Raw genomic sequence first — 21,470 nt, 5'->3', positions numbered from 1 at the left:
TAGCCTATGAGGATATTGAATTATAAAGAACACCATCTTTTGGAACTGAATGGCTTAACGCCTTGGTTACGTATTCTGCAATTCCGAGGCTTGTTAATTTAAATTTCTTTTGAGACTGATCTTCACGTCAACATATGTAGCTAGTGGTCCTAAACTGGTAAGACCAACTGAGACCACACCTTACATTATTCAGATTTAGCATTATATTTTCCTTCCTTATGATTGGTCTTGAGATAAAAAAACTTTTTGGTTATCAATAGACATGTATGTATGCTCTTAAACTTTTCGAACCTTTAAGTTTATTAGGAAACATGATACACAAATTACTGGTTCTGTCTTGGGAAACCATTGTTTTTCCTTTCATATACATTTTTTTGGTTTCTCTTGATATCTTAGTTAACTTCTCATTGTCAGTGACCTTAGCTAAAGGTGAAACAGACTAACAGATGTTGTTTTTGGGGTCATCAAAAATTCTAAACTGGTGAAAACTAATAGATTTCTTGATACCGATTACTGATTAATATTGCTACATAAGATTTGAATAACTAGATACAGTTGATTTCGTGATAAGCATATGAGATAGTTAACTTGTCAGATGGAGTAATCGGTTGGTTAATAGTCTTCTTTCTACCTTAGATTTGAGAAAATATCTTTCTCACCACTCTCTTTCGAACAAACTATATATATGTTGTAGTAGCAAGTTGTGTATTCACCCAACAAAATTATAAAGCCTTGTTGAGTGGAAGACTGTTGTGAAGGTGTTCTTTGTAATTCTGATGTTATGTAATTTTCCAACTAGTGCGATTTTTAGTACTACTGCATTGTTGATATGTTACGACTCTTAATTAATCTTTATTAATCAGCTTTGATATGCAGCGTATAAAGAGATTTTGATGCTGATTCGCTTTATATGTTGTTATGCAGCTTTATTTGGTGATCTTAGTTCGTATTCCATCATTGTAGATGATGATTGAAGAATAAGGTCATATGAAGAGCTTTTGATGATGATACTCTTATATGAAGAACACCTTAATGGTAGAGTCAATTCCTAACTTAAGCATAAGTATAAGAAGAAGGTGTGGGAGGAGGAAGCAGAGGAAAAATGTGGGGATACCTTAATGCTTTGGAATTGCCTTACAAAAAGGAAGAAAATTATAGAGTCAATTCTCACCTTTTTGTCAACTGCGGTTGGTGTAATCTATCATTCACCCATTATTCATTTTCTGTCTAAGATTTGGCTTCTTGGTCCCCAGTTTACATGTTGTTCGTAGTGCCTTACAGACATGTATATGTCTGTTTGGCTTGGCAATTTTATCATTTGCAGTTTCTGGGTTTACCTTCGCTTCAAAAACTCTTGAGTGAAGAAAACAAGAAGGTTTGACTCTGATACGTGAACTGAAATTCATAACTCTATATGATTATGTTTCATGATATTCCCTTTGATACATGTGATGATTTCCCCTGATTTATATATGTCGAGGGATTAGTTGTTGAAACCTGACATTCTAATCTGTGAATGTTTGACACTAACATAATGGTTTCATCTTATTTTTATGATGAAACCAAAATCGGTTTCATCTAATTTTTGGTCGGTGGTGGTGGTGGGCGGTCCTGGTGGCGGTGTGGCAGGTGGTGCTGGTTTTGGTCGGTTGTGGTCAACGGCGTTGGTGATCGGTGGTGGTCGATAGTGGTGGTGATGGCTGGTGGTGGTGGACGACGGCGGTGGCGGTGGCAGACGGTGGTGGTGGTGGCAGACGGCGGTGGTGTGTCGGTGGTGGTGGTGGGAGGTGGTGGACGGCGGTGGTGGTGTGGTGGCGGTGGAGGTGCGGCAGTGGTATTCGGAGGTGGCGGTGCAGTGGTGGAGGTGCAGTGGCGGTGGTGGAGGTGCAGTGGTGGTGGTCGGAGGTGGTGGAGGTGCGGTGGTGAAGGTGCAGTGGTGGTGGTTGGAGGTGGTGGTTGGCGGCGATGGTGGTCAGTGGTGGTGGCGCGGTGGCGATGGTGGTGGAGGTGCAGTGGTGGTGGTCAGTGGTGGTGGCACGATGGTGTGCTATTGTTGGTGGAAATTATAAAATTAAAGGTGGGGTTGGTTTTTATTTTTGTTGGGATGATTTAAATTAGAGGGTAATATAGACAGTTTATGTTAAATGGGGTTTTTGTGAAAAAATTGTTTTATTGGAGTTTTTGTGTATGGATAGTGATACCTCTGGTGTTGTAACTCGCGGACTATTTTGTAATATTAATTTTAACTAATTTTCAAGGCCCTCCCGAACCTATCGTCTGAGCCCAAATTACATAACAGGCTTGGGAAGGCCATGGGTACTAACTATAGATAAATCATCCCGCCCACCCTATACCGTCCCATTTAATTCCATGGGCAAGAGATGTTTCTACCCGCCCTATGCCGTCCCATTTAATAATTAGGCCGGGCAGCCCGGCCCGGCCCAAATTACACCCCTAATGGTTAGTGAGGCTCATCTAATTAAATTCAAATAACTGCAATCATTTGACCCAAATTCAATTGCGCCCCAAGTCAGATGAATTTGAGTAAACTCTCAGATAACGAGCCTGAAGTTGAAGATATGATACTAAACCATGAGAATCAAATGCACCCAACTAAGTAATTCGAATTGCGACGGCGGTGTCAATGGTTAGTGATTGCTGAGTAACTGCAATCACTCGAGGCTCATTTACTTGAATTTTAGTAAGCTGGTTCAATCCATGTACCTAAATTTCCCACTTCTGGTAGAGAGTGAGGAAAAGAAAACCCAAATGAACTTTGTACCCTTTTAAGTTCATCAACATAAATCCATAACATCGAAGTTCATTGCAGTTTATGATATGCTCATAAATATAATCAAAGGTCTAAATTCTACGTTCTCCTAATAAAGCATGCCAGCAACTCTAAAACTTTACCAAACTGATGACAGTTACCAAGATAATAAGTTAGTACATAACTTGTGAAACTCTGTAGATAAACATATATGCCGAACATGGACGGTCATCACACTTCAAATCTAATTCATTGAAAACTTTAGACTCCAGCCGCTCCTACTGGAATGAAGGTTTGCAGAGAAAGGAAGTTCTCATATTGGAGCAATGAGTATCATTATCACCAGAATTAAAAATGTGTCCTTAGCTCGAAAGACAACAACCCCTTTAAGATTAAAAGGCAGCACAAGCTGAAATTTTTCAGATCGCAGAAGTTTTTCAGATCGCAAGTTCTTAACTTGATAAATCCCAGTTGAACCAGTTACGTAACACATCTGATCCGAGAAAACTTAATTATCTAGTAAACTGAAGACAGTTACCATGATAATAAAGTTGGTACATATGTGTACTAACTAAAAAGAGGATAACACACTTTGGAGCCTCTGTAGATAAATATGTATCCCGACGATTTCTCCAAATCTAACTTATAGAAATCATCAGCATCAACCCCTTCCACTCCTTCTGGTATGAAGGTTTGCAGAGAAAGGAAGTTCTCCTCATGACGGTGCAGCTGATAATCCTTATTGGAGCAATAAATATCATCATCACCCGAAATAAAGATGTGCCGTGGTTCTTTCATCTTATTTCCAAAGAGAACATACTCTGTATAATTATAAGGAACAACATGCTGAAGTTTTTCAGAACGTAAGTTGTAAATTTGAAGAGATATCCCTTTGAACCAGTAAAGTAATATCTGATCTGAGAAACTGAAGATGCGAGTAGGAGGCGCAGTAGTAGTACTGCCGAAACAAAAACAGCAGGGATCTGATGCCTGCTTCCTTGACCATTCGGGAGAAGAAGTCACACGAACATCAAAACTCTCTTCCTTAACCCAAACTTGCTTGACTTTATCCTTCAAAATGTACAAATGAACTTTACAACAACAGCAGCAACTACTACTACTACCCTGATGATCATCACAGCAACGATGAGGATAATCACTTCCATTCCCTGATATTTTTTCGACACGAGCAATACAAGGAGATCCCTTGAACTCCAGAAGATGAGGATAATCAACATGCAAGTGCTTCTGCTGCTCGTCAGTTGTACTTTTAGCTGGTAGTTGAATGAACTGAAACTTCTCATCATGGAGATTGAACGACAATAGCATCTCCATCTCACTATCATTAACAGCATTACTGTTATCATGCTGGATATCATCAGATCCTGCTCCCCCCAGAGTTGTTATTATCTTCCAAACCAAACATCCACTGCCGCTGCTGCTACTAGTGTTGCACAAGATGGCTGATCTGTCGCTACCCGTGGGCGCTCTTATCTTTGTGATAGGACGACCTGATATGGGCTTGGTTGTAGCAGTGACATTTCTCCATGATTTAGTTCCCAATGTAAATACCATAATGTTAAGCTCCTTTTCAATAGTACGAAAAATGCTTACTAACTTGTACACGTTAGCTGAGTGATCGAAACCAAATCCGTGACAGATGATGCAGGCACCGGCACCGAAGAAGTCTGAAAAGATATGGAGAAAGTCTTTCCTGTTTGGGTCCACAATTATGTAATCAGTCGAGTATTCATCTGCTGCAGCTATACAAGGTAGACCACGACAGTAACCGACCATTTCACATATACCACGACCAACATTACCACCTCGAAACTTGTCAAACTGTAGAGCATTTTCATTTTCACGGTCGTACATTCCAGCAGTAAATTTGAAAAAGTAAGATCCATACCTAGGCTTACCTGTCTTTTTAACAACCACATCACAATCCCTAACATTTAAAAGACTAAGGATAACATTGGGCTGTTTCTGCGATTGAAGGAAATGAGAATAAGTTAAGCGTTTGTGATCATTGTGAATGGAGTTATACCAGCGTTTGGATACCAGAACAGACGTTACGAGTGTCGGGACTGGAAGCTTGGTTAATATTTCTTCCATGACTAAATCATGAGGAAGGTACTTCTTTCTTCTATATGGTCTTTTCTTCTTCTCCATCACGGTCGGAGTATTTGTACCAATGCAATCTTTTCTAGTATATGCTCGTTTCTTCTTCTTCGTGACTGTGGAAGTATTTGTATCACCACAATCTTTTCTTTTATATGCTCTTTTCTGCTTCATCTCAATCGCTGTCATAGTAGTTGTGGTGCTTATATGCTCACCACCACAACCAATTTGCGGGGGCTGTGTGATGTTCATCACCGCCAATAACTTAAAATAAATAATTATTGATGGAGCTAGCTGCTAGTTGCTTCCTACAGTATAAGAAATAACAATTATTCTATTTTTACTTGATTTGATGATATATAATGCAACCCAAATTGATATGCAAAGAATCTGATGATATATAATGCAACCCAAATTGATATGCAAAGAAAACAGCAGCAGCTCAACAAAAATTGATATTGAAATTGGAATACACAAGTACCTGGAAACCAGCTCAAATTTCCACCAAAATTCCTGTATTCTTTTCTGAGAGGCCCTAATTAAAAAAGAAAATATATTTTAAGATGCCACTTCAAAACTGAAACGAAAAACTCAAGCAGCTCAACATGGAAAAGAAAAGTGAAAAAAAAAATCAAAACTGAGTAATACCCTAAACCAAAAACATAAATTGGAAAACTGAAACGAAAAATAACAGCAGCTCTACATGGAAGGAAAAAAAAAATGAAACGTATACCCTAAATCAAAAACAAAAATTGAAGCTACCGTGAGCTGAAGAAAATAAATTGGTTACCTGCTGGGAGTTGGAGACCAATATTGTCAGCTGAAGAAAATAAATTTCCACCAAAATTTAAAAAAAAAAAAAAAGAATCAGTTTGCGTCAAACAAATACCTTCACGTTTTAAATAAACCCTAAATCGAAAACAAATTGAAACTGAAACTGAACTGGAATTGGAGGTTACCTGGGAGAATTGAAACCAGCTGAAGAATGAAAGAAAATTTCCACCAAAATTCCTGTATTCTAATCAAAAAAGAAATCAGTAATGTCTTTTAAGATGCACTTCAAAACTGAAACGAAAAATTGCAGCAGCTTAACATGGAAAAAAAAATCAAAACGAGTAATACCCTAAACCAAAAACATAAATTGAAAAACTGAACCCAAAAATAGCAGCAGCTCTACATGGAATGGAAAAAAAAAAACTAAAACGTATACCCTAAATCAAAAACAAAAATTGAAGTTACTGTGAGCTGAAGAAAATAAATTGGTTACCTGCTGGGAGTTGGAGACCAATATTGTCAGCTGAAGAAAATAAATTTCCACCAAAATTTAAAAAAAAAAAAAAAAAGGAATCAGTTTGCGTCAAACAAATACCTTCACTTTTTAAATAAACCCTAAATCGAAAACAAATTGAAACTGAAATTGAACTGGAATTGGAGGTTACCTGGGAGAATTGAAACCAGCTGAAGAAAGAAAGAAAATTTCCACCAAAATTACTCAGAGACAACCCTAAATCTAAAGAAGAAGAAGGAGGAGGCAGGATTAATTTCATCTCTGGTGGAGCTAATTTTGGTATTTAAAGTGATTGGGTTGTGGAAGCAATTTGTTTACTATGTTGAACACCTGCATGAGCGCAGAATATACATGCACATCAAAACCGTCAGATCTGTGATTAGAGATGGATGCGAAATCTGAGAGCTTACAGATGCAACCTCATTGTGTTGTTATGCATTCCTGCGACACGGTAGCCCAACTGGCAACTTCTTCTTGGGGAGCAAATTTATTTGATTTCAAATTTCAAAATCTTTATTACGACGGCTCTTTGCCTTTGTCTGAGACTCTGAGTTAATAAACATCACAGCAGCACCATAAGAGAGATATTTTACAAAACAAATAGTGACAATAAGAGGCAGCAACACCCAACCTCAGTTTAGTAACAATAAGAATTATTTGTACAATATTCACGTGCTTCACAGCTCACTGGCAGGCAGCACCCTTTTACAAAAGTCATACAAGCTCTGTGTATGTAAACCAGATATGGATTTATGTTTCCATTCTCTTTTTATTATTACATTTCATCCAAAGATGCTACACTTCCCCCATTCCCTTTCCCCCATTAGGTGGCAGCGATCTTAACCCTGATCCCTTGGATTGGAGTTAACAGGGGGCCCTTTTGTGTGGCATCACACCACTATCTGCTTGACACGTAATGGGGGAAAGGGGTGGGGGAAGGGGGTGGGGGAAGACTAGCATTTTCTCATTTCATCCTATATGCTGCAGCACACATGCCGCACTGAGCGACTTACTCTCGATCCTAGCCCTGGTAGCTGCCTGGTCTACTGACCGCATCACACCCCAAATACACATATTGCTTGCTCAAATCTAACCTCTTGTCTATAAAGGAACCAACACCAGCCTCTGCATCTTCTTCTCCAGATGCCTTCAGCATTCTTTGAACTTGGTAATCTTGCCAACAGTGTTTAACCGCCTTCTGAATCCCACTCCGTCCAGCCTGAAGTTGTTCTTCACGAATCCCACAAAACCACAAACAAACAAAAAAACAACCTAATAACCACCATCACAACCACAGGTGATCAAAAAGTCACTCATTGCCGGACAATATCCAACATCTCATCACCATTACTGCATCACAACTATGCGTCCTGCATGTAGTAAAGACTCTACAGGGTTCCAGGTGGTTTTACAGGAAATCAATCAGGAACCTGTTCATCATTTGAGTCGTCACATTCTGGGCTCTCTCGTAACAGTCGAGGAAGACTCTTGGGCAATCACATCCATTTGAGCAGCTGAATCTTCGACAACACTCTCAATGTCCCCATCGTTGTCGCCTTGTCGGCTACCGCAACTCCAGCAACTCCATTCTGTTTAACACGCTCATCAACAATGCGCTTCAAAAGATGCATGTTTCAACTGTTTCCTCAACTTCTCAAACTGCTTTCTGCAAGGAGAAGCGAGAGCTAGGAGCAACAAGTATCGGAAGCAGATAGGCCTCCATCAAGGAAGCTTCATGTAATGTAAACTTAAGAATATCGGTAACTGTACTGTATGGATGAACTGAAAAAACTCAAACCACCTGCTAATTTTTTTCAAAGACTTGACTCCACCATCACAGAGTTTTCCATCTGGGCCAAATAGATTTTCCACTGTTGAGGCAGAAGGGGTTGTTTTCTTATCCTCAAGGACCAAGGTGATCTAAGATGTCCTCTGAAAACAAAAATTAAATTACATTGTCAACTGAAGGGAAACCTAATGAAACTTTGAGGGAAGATATATTTATGAACATAGGCACAATTTAAGAAATCGCAAAACAACTACATCATCTGCTCCTAGCATAATTTAAATTCAGCACATCCTTTGGGATGTTTTAGCTTTTCGCACAGCAAAATGACCCATATGAATATTCTGCACAGTTAAGAACACGAGAAAGTGGTTGTTTCAATCAAAAATGCACAAGTCTGTGCGACAACGACAGTACAACGAATTGTCTTTTCAGAATATCCCAGTGCTGACAAGGCGACAACACCGGCACTCGTCAGGTCCACTGGCTGTCAACCTTTAGTGCTTTTGCAACTTGGTTTTCTAAAGCTTTAAAAAATAAAAGAAAGACACGAATACATGAAAAACAAAAATGGCTGTCATCTTATTTATTATAGGACTGGATATAGCCATTTCATTTTCCTAAGACATAACGTCACACCCTTGTACCTGTGTGACTATGCCATTGTTAGATAAATACAAAATAATGCACCTCTAATGCGAAGAATACCTGATAAACTGATAATTCCTTCTTCCATATAAGAAAAAACAAACAAACATAGACGACCTTAAATGCATCTAGAGTAAACAAAAGTCAAGCCAAAATTAGTAAACTGAACAGCAACAAGAAAACACAGGCAGTACGCCCTCAGTATACATCCACTGATATCAAATACAAACTGATTCAATTCAAGTTTATTTCCTCACTGTTCACATGAAATTTTCTGTAATCAAGTAGATTACTAGTGGTTTGGGTGGGAAGCATATACATCCACTTTGAGGGTTTTCCTATAATTCAAAAGTATGAAATCAAAACTACAGCAAGAAGAGAGTTATGTATTTAAACAAAAGAAAAAACACCTAAACTTAAACTGCTGATCATATCATTTGAGTTGAAGTGAAGAACGAAATTTAATGGATCAAAAACAAGTAGAGTGTAAACATAAAAACGTCAAATTCCACCTGTTTTACAAATTGGAAAAAAGAAGTGGTAGCCAAGTTATGTTATTTCTGTGATCATCACCAGTATTAGTAGACCACCATGATTTCTACTTTGATTTCAAAGTTCTTAGGAAACAAGTGTAACTTGTTGCAGTGGTTGAAATAACGTGACATTAAATGTTATTCCACAACAGACAACAATCAAGCTTCTTCAACCAAAACCAGATATATTATGTGACATTTGATTGAGTTAACATGTAGTCGTACAAAAGTCATAACCTAACTCTGCAGCATGCTAGGGAACATAAAATCAAATATCACTTTGCAACAAACAACCATGTTCAAGCAGCTCTACCGAGGGCCGAATAAGTATAAAGTTTGTTTAGGTCTTGAAAAACTAGTTGACAACAAATAAGATTGCCAAGTCTTTAGTAATACACGGAATAGAGCTGTAAACTTTAGAATTAATAATAATATAAAAAAAAAAACTCATAAACGGTAATACCTACAGCTCTAATACTTCAATTCTTTCAATGAAATAGCGAGGAAAAATAATACAAGAATAGGAGTATCATAACCTGAGAAAACTTCTCCTGACATATGAATACGCTTTACATAATCTGCATTGAGCCAAAGACCACCCATCCCTGGAACCGATCTATCTCTTATGATGGTGAAGGATTCAGCATTGATTTCATTATTGCTCCAATATAGCAGCATAGTATGCCTTTCATCCATTTACTGGCAAGTGGCATCATGCCGTCCTGTTCCGATGTGAAGTCCTTGAGAAACATCGTCAAAATCAAATATAAATCTTTAATAACAACCCAAAATGGTTAAATATCTAATTTAAAAATTTCAGGCTATGCCAAAATATGGAGTTGATGATCATACTTTTGCAATAAACATAAATAGAATAATGAACTTAAGTTACTGAACTACCATGAAGATCTTTAGCCGGAATAGTGGTCAACAATTGCACAACTTCGACCTGAGGCTGTAACAACGATGCATGCCCATTGCATATGCCACTGCAAGCTCTTTAGTTATAACCTATTTTTCTTTTCTCCTTTTCTGATATGTAAGGTTTTTACTCTTTCTGTTTAGACTAATGTGCACAGAGCTACACCAGCACCAGAACATTTAAAGTGGACTTCACATTAACTACTACCCACTCATGAAAAATGCTTCATTAGTTCTTTTTCTCGCTATTTTCTTTTAAAGAAAGAAGGATAGAAGGCTGCAATCCTTCTCACTTCTTAAACTATTGTATATCACTTTGGTGTAACTCTCCGTAATTAAATAAAGACATTTATGTTAAGAGCAGCAACGGGAACAAGAGATACGGATACCCCAGTTTGAATAACAACTTTCCAAAGAAAAATCCTTTTAAGTTCAAGTTCTAACCCGAGTACGGATCTCCAAAAGCAGCATTGGTGAGAGCATAGGTGAGATAAAACAGAACGATATTTTCCAGTTTCCATTAACCAACTTCTGTTATCCTACTCTAGTACTCTTCCACTATATATTACACAATTTCCATTAAACAAAAACAAATACCCACCCCCTTTCGTTCCCTTAAACCTAAAATAATGTAAGTACACATGGTTTCCAGGTATTATTCCCTAACGGCATGCGAACATGTTAAAGTATCTGTTTCATAGTAAGGTACTCAAACATTCGTGCATAACAGCATAAACCTAATCAGTTACATCAAAACAAAATATATTGCTCAACAGCAATTGGAATTTTCAGTCAGACATAACCGCATCAACAACTAACCGAAAGTCACTACTTCAAAACAACCCATATTCATTAATTAATCAAAATAATCACTAAAATAAACAAAAAATTCCCTAAATCTAACAAAAATTCAAACAGAAAAACCAAGGCAAATGCGGGAAATGTACCTTACGGTAGAGTATCATCATTAGCAGCTCCTCTCATCGAAAGCCTACACAAATACCCTTTATACTCTTCCCCCTTCTCACTGGCATCATCTCTTCTTCCTCTTGTTAAAAGCAAAAAAAATCCAAACAAAATCCAAACAAGTCGTGAAAGAAAACGTTACTTGGAAAAATGAAATTGACGTGAAAACGAAGGGTTTATGATCGCCATTTCTGAATTTCAGACATTAAACTCCCCCTTCAAAGACATGAAACCCTAGAATTCGTTTTTTTTGGTAAGACCCTAGAATTCGTTTTGTTCGCCCCCTTAGAGCTAGCACAATGGAGGGGTTCATCCCCTCCCTATCCCTCGGTTTCTCTCAAAAAAACCAAAATGGCAATCCCTATGGTCTCCCAAATCCCTACTCATGTAGGGATATTAACCCTCCTCCCTGCATGGAGGATCACATTTGATCCCGCTTGTAGGGAAGGGAAATCACACCGCTGTTGTGAAATTCTGCTTTACGGATATTGAGTAGCCGTTTCGGAAATAATATTTGTTTGACCTTTTTCGTTTACACCTCTCTCACATCTGATCCTAACCATCCATCATTAATAACGGTTCTATCTTCTCCACCGTCGGATCCCAACGGTCATTTTTTCAAAATCCTCTAATTCTCTACTCAAACCACACCCAATAAGTTGATTTCTTATTTTATCTTCTTACATCAATTTATTTCTTCTTTCCCTTCCTCATACTACACCTCTTTGATTTTTATATTTATCTTCTAGTACTCAAGTTTTTATATCTTAGTTTCATTAAGAATGGTTTTTTATTTTGTTCAACAGGAAGAGATTGATCTTACTACTGCATTTATTTATGTGAGTATGGATGAAATTGTGGGTTCGGGTCAAAAAACCTCTATGTTTTGGATACGTATTCACCAAATTTTTGTCCAACGCAATGACAATCCATATGAAAGAGATTGGTCAGCCTTAAAAACCAAGATGAAGAATATAAAAAAAGATGTCAAAGAATTCGTGTTCATTCTTAGTGTTATATTTCGGCAAACCAAAAGCGGTGCGAGCCACGAAGATTTGGTAAGTTATATTTATTAATTTTTTTAATATAGTTGGTGATAATAGTAATAAAATTAATGTTTGTTATATAAATTTTCAGACAAAAGATGGTTGGAAGCAATTTCAGAATCAAACAGGACAACCATTCAAGTATGATGCATGTTATGAATTGTTTAGAGAAAAGGTCCCTGGATATAATTATGAACTCACTGTTAGCGAAACAGTGAGTTGTTTAACAATCATCGCAACTTTGTATCACACGAAGATGGTACTGAAGTTCTTTCTAATGGAGAGACTCGTTGGAAATACAAGGAGAATGCACGTCCTATAGGAGCCAAAAAAGCCAAAATGCTAGCCAGACAGAAGAAGGATCGTGAGCAAGGTATATTTATAAAAGGTGATGAGGGAACTTCTTCGATTAAGATGGAAGAAGATAGGATCTATCAACAAAGTGCTAGTATTTTGGAGTATCTTAAGGAAACACGATCAAGGAAGGAAAAAATGAAAATGGAATAAGAATCCCAATACCAAACAATTTGGGAGTATACTCAACAACCGAGTTATCAAATGGAAGAACAACTCAACTTGCAACAGCTTCATCAACAGACTAGTCAAATGCATGAACAACAAATGCATTTAGATCAAGATAATGCAATAATGTATATGGACCTTGGTCGATTAGCTCCCAACGAAAAAACATATTATCGACGCAAGCAAAAGGAGATCTTGAAGGGGATGAATATAATCAGCGTTGAAGATTTAGAAGATGACGATGTAATCCAGCTCTAGTTGTTTTATCTTTTATTGAGTTTAGTTTTTTAATTTCTAATGTAGGTTTAAATTAAAAGTGTTGTCCTAAATTTGTAGGTAGTATTGTTGTTATCTTAAAAGTGTTGTCTAAATGAATTTAAATTGTTCTTTGAATTAATAAAAAATTTGAATGTGTAGCAACGCAATGATTTCATATTCGAATTAATAACTTCATTAAACCAATGTTCATTAATAACGTACAAAAGAAATTATAACAGATCATTCGATTAAAATTAATAACTTCATTATCACATCATTAAGCGGGTATCACTCTGCCCTCGTTTCCTAACATGGTCGACGATAGGAATGAATACATTACATGTTATTATTTTTCTTGGTGTGAGATTTAACGATCAATGTCACTTCGATATGATAAAATTGTTTTCCTATCCAGGATTTGTATGCTTTTTGTGCAGCGATCATGTCCCCTCTGGCCCTATCGAGAAACTCATTGTACTTGATGCATAATTTCTTAACATGAATTTTCCTTGAACAAATGTAGGATGGCTCATAATCAAAGCCTGGTTGCTTGCCCGTCTGTTTAACCTAAGGACCCCAACCAACATCAGTCCAGAACAGAGTATGATCTTTAGGATCTTCTGGAAATTCATCCTTGAGAAGGTAAAAGTTTCTAATCCATTTTGTCTCTTCTTCAACATCCTTTAACCTTTCCCTCATTTGGAATTGTTCTTGACCTCGTTTCTTTGCCTCTTGTTTTTCTTCGTATTCCTTGAGTTTTTCTTCGTATCTGTCGCAATGGATGATGAATATTTGGATTGTTTTGTGGATTTTCGTTTGCATAACACTTCATCCATCACATTAGTTAATTTGGTGGGTGATAAAGACGTTGTTACGTTCGCAGAAGCTTGATCTCCTCTTTTGCATATCTCTTTTTCCATTGCAGCAATTCATTGAGTGGTTCGCTTGCATCTTCTTAGAATCTCTTCGACTGAGTTGGTAGCTCTTGATTGATTTTCCATTCAATAGATGTTTAGCTTTGAATTTAACCTCAAAGATTGATACTGCAAAAGAATGGGTAGATTGTTGCTGCAAGGAAGAACGAGATATCTTCCTTATATAGGATTCATTCCCAACGGCCATATTTCTTAAAAGTCGTGTCCAACGGCTATATTTCTAAGAACTCGTGTCCAACGGCTATATTTCTTAGAAATCGTTCCCAACAGCCATATTTCTTAGAATTCGTGTCCAACGGCTATATTTTTTAAAACTCGTGTCCAACGGCTATATATTTATTTCTATAGATATATAAAATTTTCTCAAACCAACAACAATCTCAATTCATTCTCAAATATAAACCTCAATCATGTATTCTAACAGTTCAAGTAAAAATGGAAAACAAATAGTATGTGTGGAAGCAAAAGAGGTTTGTCCATGTTGTTTCATAGATAATCATAGTCTGCTTCAATGCCCATGGCTATATACAAAATGTCCACAACGAGGTTGCACCGGCACTAGGAAGGTAAAAGAGTCGATACCAGAGAAGATAAGGTATTTGGAATGTGAGTATGCTAAATGTCCGGGAGAAGCACAATGTTTGGAGGATACAATGAAAGATGAAATGAAACAAGAAAAAGTTGAAGAACTCTGCCAGGACTTGAAACTAAAAGGAAAGGTGGAGTTTGAATGCACCAAAGGGATTCCGTGTGAAACTGAGGGTTGTTATTTCTTTATGGAAATGCACCGGTCAAGTGCAAAGAAAAATTTGGAAAACATTACCGGAGATGCCTTGAGTGTGGAACGGCAGCATGGGCTGAATAAGTGTTGTTATGTTTTAGTTCAATCAAGAGTTTGAATATCAATTGATGTAATGTGCTTTTTTATAATTAATATGTGTGTGTTGGAGTTTAAATGTGACGAGCCTGATGTATTATGCTTCTACAATAAATGATAATAGATATTTTCATATTCATATGATTAGCGATTACATTTGGACGAGTTATGTCTCGTGAGGGTTTACATAGAGATATACTCACAAAACCTATCTTTATTTAAATTCTTTACTCTTCATATGATGATTCGGAGGCTGAATCTTCAAAGGGGGAAGGGTTACACTCTGAGAAACTGCTTTTCAAAATCACATAGCAGTTAAAAAATCTAAAAGGTTTCCGCTCCTTCTTTTTGTAACTATCCATAGCAGATTGCTCCTACAACAAAAGAAAACAATATAAATTTACAATTACATTACCAAACAATTCAGTACACATACACAAAAAATTGTTTGATAGGTAACCGGTAAGGTTTTTTACGATTTCAGCAGGTACTGCAGCCCTCCATAAATATAACGATCTCTGTATCGATACATATACTTTCACGTCTGAAGTTATAACGTTTAACCTTGTTTTCAGATACTTAAACGTGCGTTCATTCGGATTCCCGTTGTGTATGGTCAACTTTTGCAGCAAGTGCTCCAAAAGGATTGTGTTATTTAGTTGTTAATCTTCTTCTTCATTCTCTACATGAACATCAACCCATAAACTAACTATCATTTCGTCTTCCTACGGAATATAACCCACCATAATTAAGAAAGATAAGTGTTGTGGATAATAACTTGGACAAAAATAAGTGTTTATTTTTGAAGACAGAGAACAGAATTCTTCGAATTAATGTGTTTATTGGTAAAGAGACTGTGAATCCTTTATACATGGTGAGTATACATATATGTACTTTGTAGAAAGAGATTTCATGGATAAGTATACTCATCCGTATACTGTAGAAATAGATTTCACGGATATGTATACATATACGTATACTGTTGTTTGAGGGTGAAAACAGTTTCTGCTGATTTTGGTAATTTCGGGTGTACAGGTGAGAAACGAGTCTAAACCCTAAACAATGTACTGCAAGGGAGTACTTTGATTCGAGAGGTCAATATGTACAAATCCGTCCTAAACCAAGAAATGGCCGTTCCAGACTTGCTTCGGTCACAAAGTGAAGGATAGTTGATTCAGGAAGAGTAGTTGACGACTTGTATCAGGAAGTGAAACGCTAGCAGATTGGAAATCTAACAAGTGATTTCTGAGTATTGTATGCTCCTGATCAAAATTTGTTCTTTGGTGGAAACAGGTGAGACCTATTTATACAAGTCGTAACAAAACGTACCCTGGCCTCGTAAGAAGTGAAACGGTTGAGTAATGAAAGAGAATGGTAACGGGTAACGCCTAGCATTGATGTTTCCATAATGAAGGATATGTTTCACCATTATTTCTTGTCGTTACTAACCACCTTACTCTTATGATACTTTATTGTAACGGGTGCATTGCACGCTGCACGATGTAAACCGCCAGACCAATACCCTGATGAGCATCCCCCAGTTTGAGACATGTTTTGTTGTCTCGAGTGTTTTCGTGGAAAACGTGTAGCATGTTGCTAAGTGTGGCAAGTTGAAATTGAGGGCTTTTCGATTCGGTGGCGACCTTTGACGGCCGAGATTTGCATCTCAAGATGAAGGGCAGCCGTCCATTATGGCTACCTTCCGTTGGAGGCTAGCGGCATGACTGCATGGCCAGCATAGCCTTGGCGTGGACAAATTAGGGTTTGGCACCGTGACCAAAGAGTTGGCATCATGCGGCTTGGGAAGGAGCTGCTGGCATGGTGCTGCTTGGACGGAGCCGTTAGCATGATGTGGCTTGGAGCCGTTGGCGTGATGCGGCTTGGATGGAGCTATCGGCATGGTGCGGCTTGGATCCATTGGAATGATACGGCTTGGAGTCGTTGGCGTGATGCGGCTTGGATGGAGCCGTCGGTATGCGGCTTGGAGCCGTTGGCATGATGCGGCTTGCGCGGAGCCGTTTAGCAGTGTTTTTGGCTAAGTGGCGTGGCAGGGTTGGAACGCCTCTGGCACAATGGCACGGCTGGCATGGTTATCATGCCATTGGCACGTTTTAGGCGCGTCCAAATTAGGCTTTTGGCAAAAACCGTGGAATTTGGACATTGGGCCAGAAGTTGCCATGCGTTTGGCGGCGATCTTGTACGGCTGAGATTTGCATCTCAGAAGGAAGGGTAGCCGTCGATTGTTGCAACCCTCCGTTTTGGCAGCAAGTGGCATGGCCGGCCTGGCTTTGGCATTGTTTAGGCGCGGCCAAAATAGGGTTTGGCATAAACCGTGGAATTTTGGCCTTGGGCCAGAAGCTGCCACGCGTTTGGTGGCAAACTTGTACGGCTGAGATTTGCATCTCAGAAGGAAGGGTAGCCGTCGATTGTTGCAACCCTCCGTTTTGGCAGCCAATGGCATGGTGGCATGGCCGGCCTGGCTTTGGCATTGTTTAGGCGCAGCCAAAATAGGGTTTGGCATAAACTGTGGAATTTTGGACTTGGGCAAGAAGTTTCCACGCGTTTGGTGGCGAACTTGTACGTCTGAGATTTGCATCTCAGAAGGAAGGGTAGTCGTCGATTGTTGCAACCCTTCGTTTGGAAGCCAGCGGCACGGACGCATGGACGGGATGGCTGGCAGGGCTGGCATGCCATTGGCACGGTGGTACGGCTGGCTGGCATGGCATGCCATTGGCACGGTGGTGCGGCTGGCATGGTTGGCATGCCTTTGGCGCGGAGACGTCGCTGGCATGACATGTCATTGGCACGGTGGTGCGGCTGGCATGGTTGGCATGCCTTTGGCGCGGAGACGTGGATGGCATGGAATTCCATTGGAACGATGGTGCGGCTGGCATGGTTGGCATGCCTTTGGCGCGGAGATGATGCTAGTCAGCACTGAGGGCTCTACCGTGGAGCACAATATATATATATATATATATATATATATATATATATATATATATATATATATATATATATATATATATATATATATATATAAAGGTACCTTGGTAATTTTCTCCTAGATGTATTGAAAGGCTCAATAAATGCGCTAGTGGGGTGTTTGATACTCATGAATCCGTTTCTTTATATAGTGACGTCATATTAGACTAAGGTTTTACGATTTTAACTCTAATCTAAAAACCACCATCAACATTAAGTCCCCTGCTTAGCTCAGAACAGGAGCATTGTTGCGAGGTAAGCATAAGATGGTGACAGACAAGGACAAAATCGAAACGACAAGTCATGAAAAGATGGTCGGGAAGATCCGGCTAACCTTTTTCGGAGGCAAGGAACATCTGCGATTCCCATGTTGGCGACTTTGCGCAAATCTGGCTCGGTGGGGAGCCGCTTGCATTGATTGGCGCGAAGTGAGCCTCTGGCATTGCTCGGCTTGGAATGGGAGTCGTAGGTATTGTGCGGCTCGGAATGGAGCCGTTAGCGAAAGCTTGGCGCGGGCGGTGGCTTGGGCTTGGACGCTGGCTGGGCGTGGACTTTGGATCGGCATGGCATGTGCTTTTTTCGCTGCTCAGCTTGGACGCGGACTGTTGGCACCATGCGGCTTGCCATTGCGGGCCCGGTTTCCTCTTTTCATTCGTAGCTAAAATAGGAAATCACTTCCTTATTCAAATTCCAAAAGTGTCACGCTTATAAAAGGGTTTGCTCGTCTCTTTATTTCGTATATTTGTTCTCATGTACTTGTGCTAGCGGCAGAGTGGTAGCGATAAAGTGGGCAAGCATATTCCAGGTATGTACTCCATCGCTTCTCTTTGAAATTTTTTTTATTCTATTGTTGCAAACCCTAGCCATAGGTGTACTTTCATGAACTTGTAGAAATATTGTGCTTCTGTATTGGTGTAAACCCTAGTCGTAGGTATACCTTCCATGAATTTGTAGAAATATTTCAGCGTGAATACCGCAGTAATGTTGACCACCCCAATTATTACGCAAAGTAGGCATGCACGGAAAGGTGACTGCCACCTATTCCTTCCTACGAAAACCTAGTTTTTAGGGTTTCCTCATTTTCCTTGGTGTGGTCGTGCGCATAGTTCCCGCGGTGGGGGCGCACCTTCTTGGCCGGGTGCTTACTTTCCGCTGCAAGGTATGACTTTGGCAAGGGGCGTGTTTTCCGCTGTGACGTAGGGTTTTCCAGTCTCCATTTCTTCGGCCATGCATGTTATGACTTGTAACTTAAAAAAAATTGGCTCGTGTCCAAAATGGACTCTCCGTTGTTGATAAAATAGTTTTCACGTACTTTGTAGTAACTCCTCTTTGTTTTGTTCCATTGTAGTTACCTTGATAGTGAAAGCAGCGCAAAAAATTTTCGTTAGGATGTCGCCTGAGAAAAGTCTTGTCGTACAAAAAGACGTTGGCAACTCCAAGCCAAACATGGGTGACGAGTTCTTTACAATGTATTCTGCCACAGCTAGGAAAAACCATCCCAAGTATGTGATGATTCTTCTGACCAGCTCGGAGGGTGGAGGAGGGACCCGGTCGGTTCGGCCAGGGGGTGTAATACGGTTTTGCCTCCATAGGAAAGATTATTCTGCTTCTCCTATTGACTTTAAAATATGTCCGAGTCCATTGCGCTCTTTTGACAAATGGATGTGATTCATGATAAGTCAGGACTGCGTAAGAGCTAGCTTGACCAAGGTGCAAATCATTGATGCAGTCATGGCTTCTGCAACACTTCAAATTAGGAAAGATATACCGGGTTTGGTTGCTTTCATCTCCAGATGGTGTCCATATACTCACACGTCCATATGCAGGTGGGGCGAAATGACTATCTCCTTAGAGAGTGTGGCCGTCTTGCCGAACCTTCCCGTAATAGGAAACCTTGATATCAAGTTGTCTGAAGATGAAGAAGGAATGCGCGCCGTTGTGGTTGCGAAGTCGTAAGGGTTCGTTCGGAAGGAAAACGAGACGAGGTGCTTCTATATATGGTGGGTGTCTCAATGTTTTCCTAATGAGTTGGAGCCGAATCAAAAGAATAGTACACTTCATGTCGCGGCATTCTTGGCTCTTTGGTTATCCAGAGATATTTTCGATGATGGTTCTGGTAAGAAGGAGATAAGACAGGTGTTTGAGGGTGAAAATGGTTTCTGCTGATTTTGGTAATTTCGGGTGTGTGGGTGAGAAACGAATTTAAACCCTAAATAATGTACTGCAAGGGAGTACTTTCGATTTGAGAGATCAATCTATACAAGTCCGGCATAAACCAATAATTGGTCGTTCCAGACTTGCTTCGGTCACAAAGTGAAGGAGAATGAGTTGGTTTTGGGGATGGAAGCAAGGAAAGTGTTGAGACCAGAATAGTTGATTCTGGAAGAGTAGTTGTTTTACGACTTGTATCAGAAAGTAGGAAGTTAACAGATGGAAAGCTAGAAAATGTTTTCTGAGTGTTGTATTGCTCCTGACTGAACTTGTTGTTCGGTGGAAATAGGTAAGACCTATTTATACAAGTCGAAGTGAAACGTACTCTGGTCTCATTAAGGAATGGTAAATGAGTGAGTAAATGGGAGGAGGTGATGCCCGGTCACGCTTGGAATTGATGTTTCATAAAAGAAAGCATTTCACCATTACTTCCCATGTTTACTAACCGCCTCATTCTTATTACACTTTCTCATAACGGGCGTAGTGTACGCCGCACGCTGTAAACCGACAAACCAATACCCAAATAGGATCCCCCAGTTTGTGATATGTTTTGATGTCTCGAATGTTTTCGTGGAAAACATGTAGCATGTTGTTGTTTGCCTGGAAAGTCGAGCTTGGGAACTTACTGGCTTGGTGACCTTCGACGGTCGAGATTTTGCATCTTAAGATGAAAGGTAGTCGTTGATTGTCGCACGCTCTTTGGTAGTCGCGTAGGGAAGGCTAGTATGGAGGCGCCACAAAGTTGGCATGGAATGCCTTGGCGCGGTTTGGCGTGGCCAAACTAGGGTTTCGGGCCAAAGGTTACCATACATTGTCTGGTAACCTTGGATGGCTAGGATTTTCTCCTGGGATTGAAGGGCGACCGTTGATTGTCGCACGCCTTCGTTTTAGTAGCCGCATAGGGAAGGCAAGCATGGTGGCGCGCCTAGGTTGGCATGCCATTGGTATGGCATGCCTTGGCGCGGTTTGGCATGGCCAAACTAGAGTTTCGGGCCAAAGGTTACCATGCGTTTTCTGGTAACCTTGGATGGCTAGGATTCGATCCTGGGATTGAAGGGTGACCATTGATTGTCGCACGCCTTCGTTTTAGTAGCCGCATAGGAAAATCCAGCATGGTGGCGCGGCTAGGTTGGCATGCCATTGGCATGGCATGCCTTGGCGCGGTTTGGCGTGGCCAAACTAGTGTTTCGGGCCAAAGGTTACCATGCGTTGTCTGGTAACCTTGGATGGCTAGGATTCGATCCTGGGATTGAAGGGCGACCGTTGATTGTCCCACGCCTTCGTTTTAGTAGCCGCATAAGGAAGGCCAGCATGGTGGCGTTGCTAGGTTGGCATGCTATTGGCATGGCATGCCTTGGCGCGGTTTGGCGTGGCCAAACTAGGGTTTCAGGCCAAAGGTTATCATGCGTTGTCTGGTAACCTTGAATGGCTAGGATTTGATCCAGGGATTGAAGGGCGACCGTTGATTGTCACACGCCTTCGTTTTTGGTATCCGCATAGGGAAGGCCAGCATGGTGGCGCGTCTAGGTTGGCATGGCATGCCATGGCGAGGTTTTGGCGCGGCCAAATTAGGGTTTCGGGCCAAAGGTTACCATGCGTTGTCTGG

General features: G+C 40.0%; 1 protein-coding gene, 1 long non-coding RNA gene and 1 other non-coding gene across 8 annotated transcripts; 1 reads left to right on the top strand and 2 right to left on the bottom strand.

Annotated features, from left to right (window-relative positions):
* Positions 1-92, top strand: LOC113319925. Its single transcript, XR_003345896.1, has one exon. It is a non-coding gene; the product is annotated as a small nucleolar RNA SNORD96 family (small nucleolar RNA).
* Positions 93-2,755: 2,663 nt separating this feature from the next.
* On the bottom strand, positions 2,756-6,488 carry LOC113317970. 6 transcript variants are annotated; one of them, XM_026566087.1, is made up of 6 exons: positions 6,331-6,488; positions 6,159-6,188; positions 5,851-5,909; positions 5,682-5,711; positions 5,373-5,426; positions 2,756-5,199 (listed from the first exon to the last, which is right to left on the bottom strand). In XM_026566087.1, exon 6 carries the CDS (start codon positions 5,141-5,143, stop codon positions 3,338-3,340), a length of 1,806 nt encoding a protein of 601 aa, XP_026421872.1. In that variant the 5' UTR covers positions 5,144-5,199; positions 5,373-5,426; positions 5,682-5,711; positions 5,851-5,909; positions 6,159-6,188; positions 6,331-6,488; the 3' UTR covers positions 2,756-3,337. The 6 variants fall into 6 exon arrangements, with proteins under 6 accessions (XP_026421872.1, XP_026421874.1, XP_026421871.1 ...); XM_026566089.1 differs by having other exon boundaries at positions 5,373-5,416; XM_026566086.1 differs by having other exon boundaries at positions 5,851-5,902.
* A 297-nt stretch (positions 6,489-6,785) lies between these two features.
* Positions 6,786-11,387, bottom strand: LOC113317188. Its single transcript, XR_003343324.1, has 3 exons — positions 11,015-11,387; positions 9,683-9,886; positions 6,786-8,111 (listed from the first exon to the last, which is right to left on the bottom strand). It is a non-coding gene; the product is annotated as an uncharacterized LOC113317188 (long non-coding RNA).
* Positions 11,388-21,470: the final 10,083 nt, after the last annotated feature.

The sequence above is a fragment of the Papaver somniferum genome, chromosome 10, assembly GCF_003573695.1.
Source record: "Papaver somniferum cultivar HN1 chromosome 10, ASM357369v1, whole genome shotgun sequence".
Classification (NCBI taxonomy): domain Eukaryota; kingdom Viridiplantae; phylum Streptophyta; class Magnoliopsida; order Ranunculales; family Papaveraceae; genus Papaver; species Papaver somniferum.
The sequence above is the reverse complement of the archived record's forward strand: the minus strand, read 5'-3'. Positions and strand labels throughout refer to the sequence as shown.

Coding starts and splice junctions, on each gene's coding strand:
- LOC113317970 (XM_026566087.1), bottom strand. CDS start 5,143: ATGAACATCACACAGCCCCCGCAAATTGGTTGTGGTGGTGAGCATATA.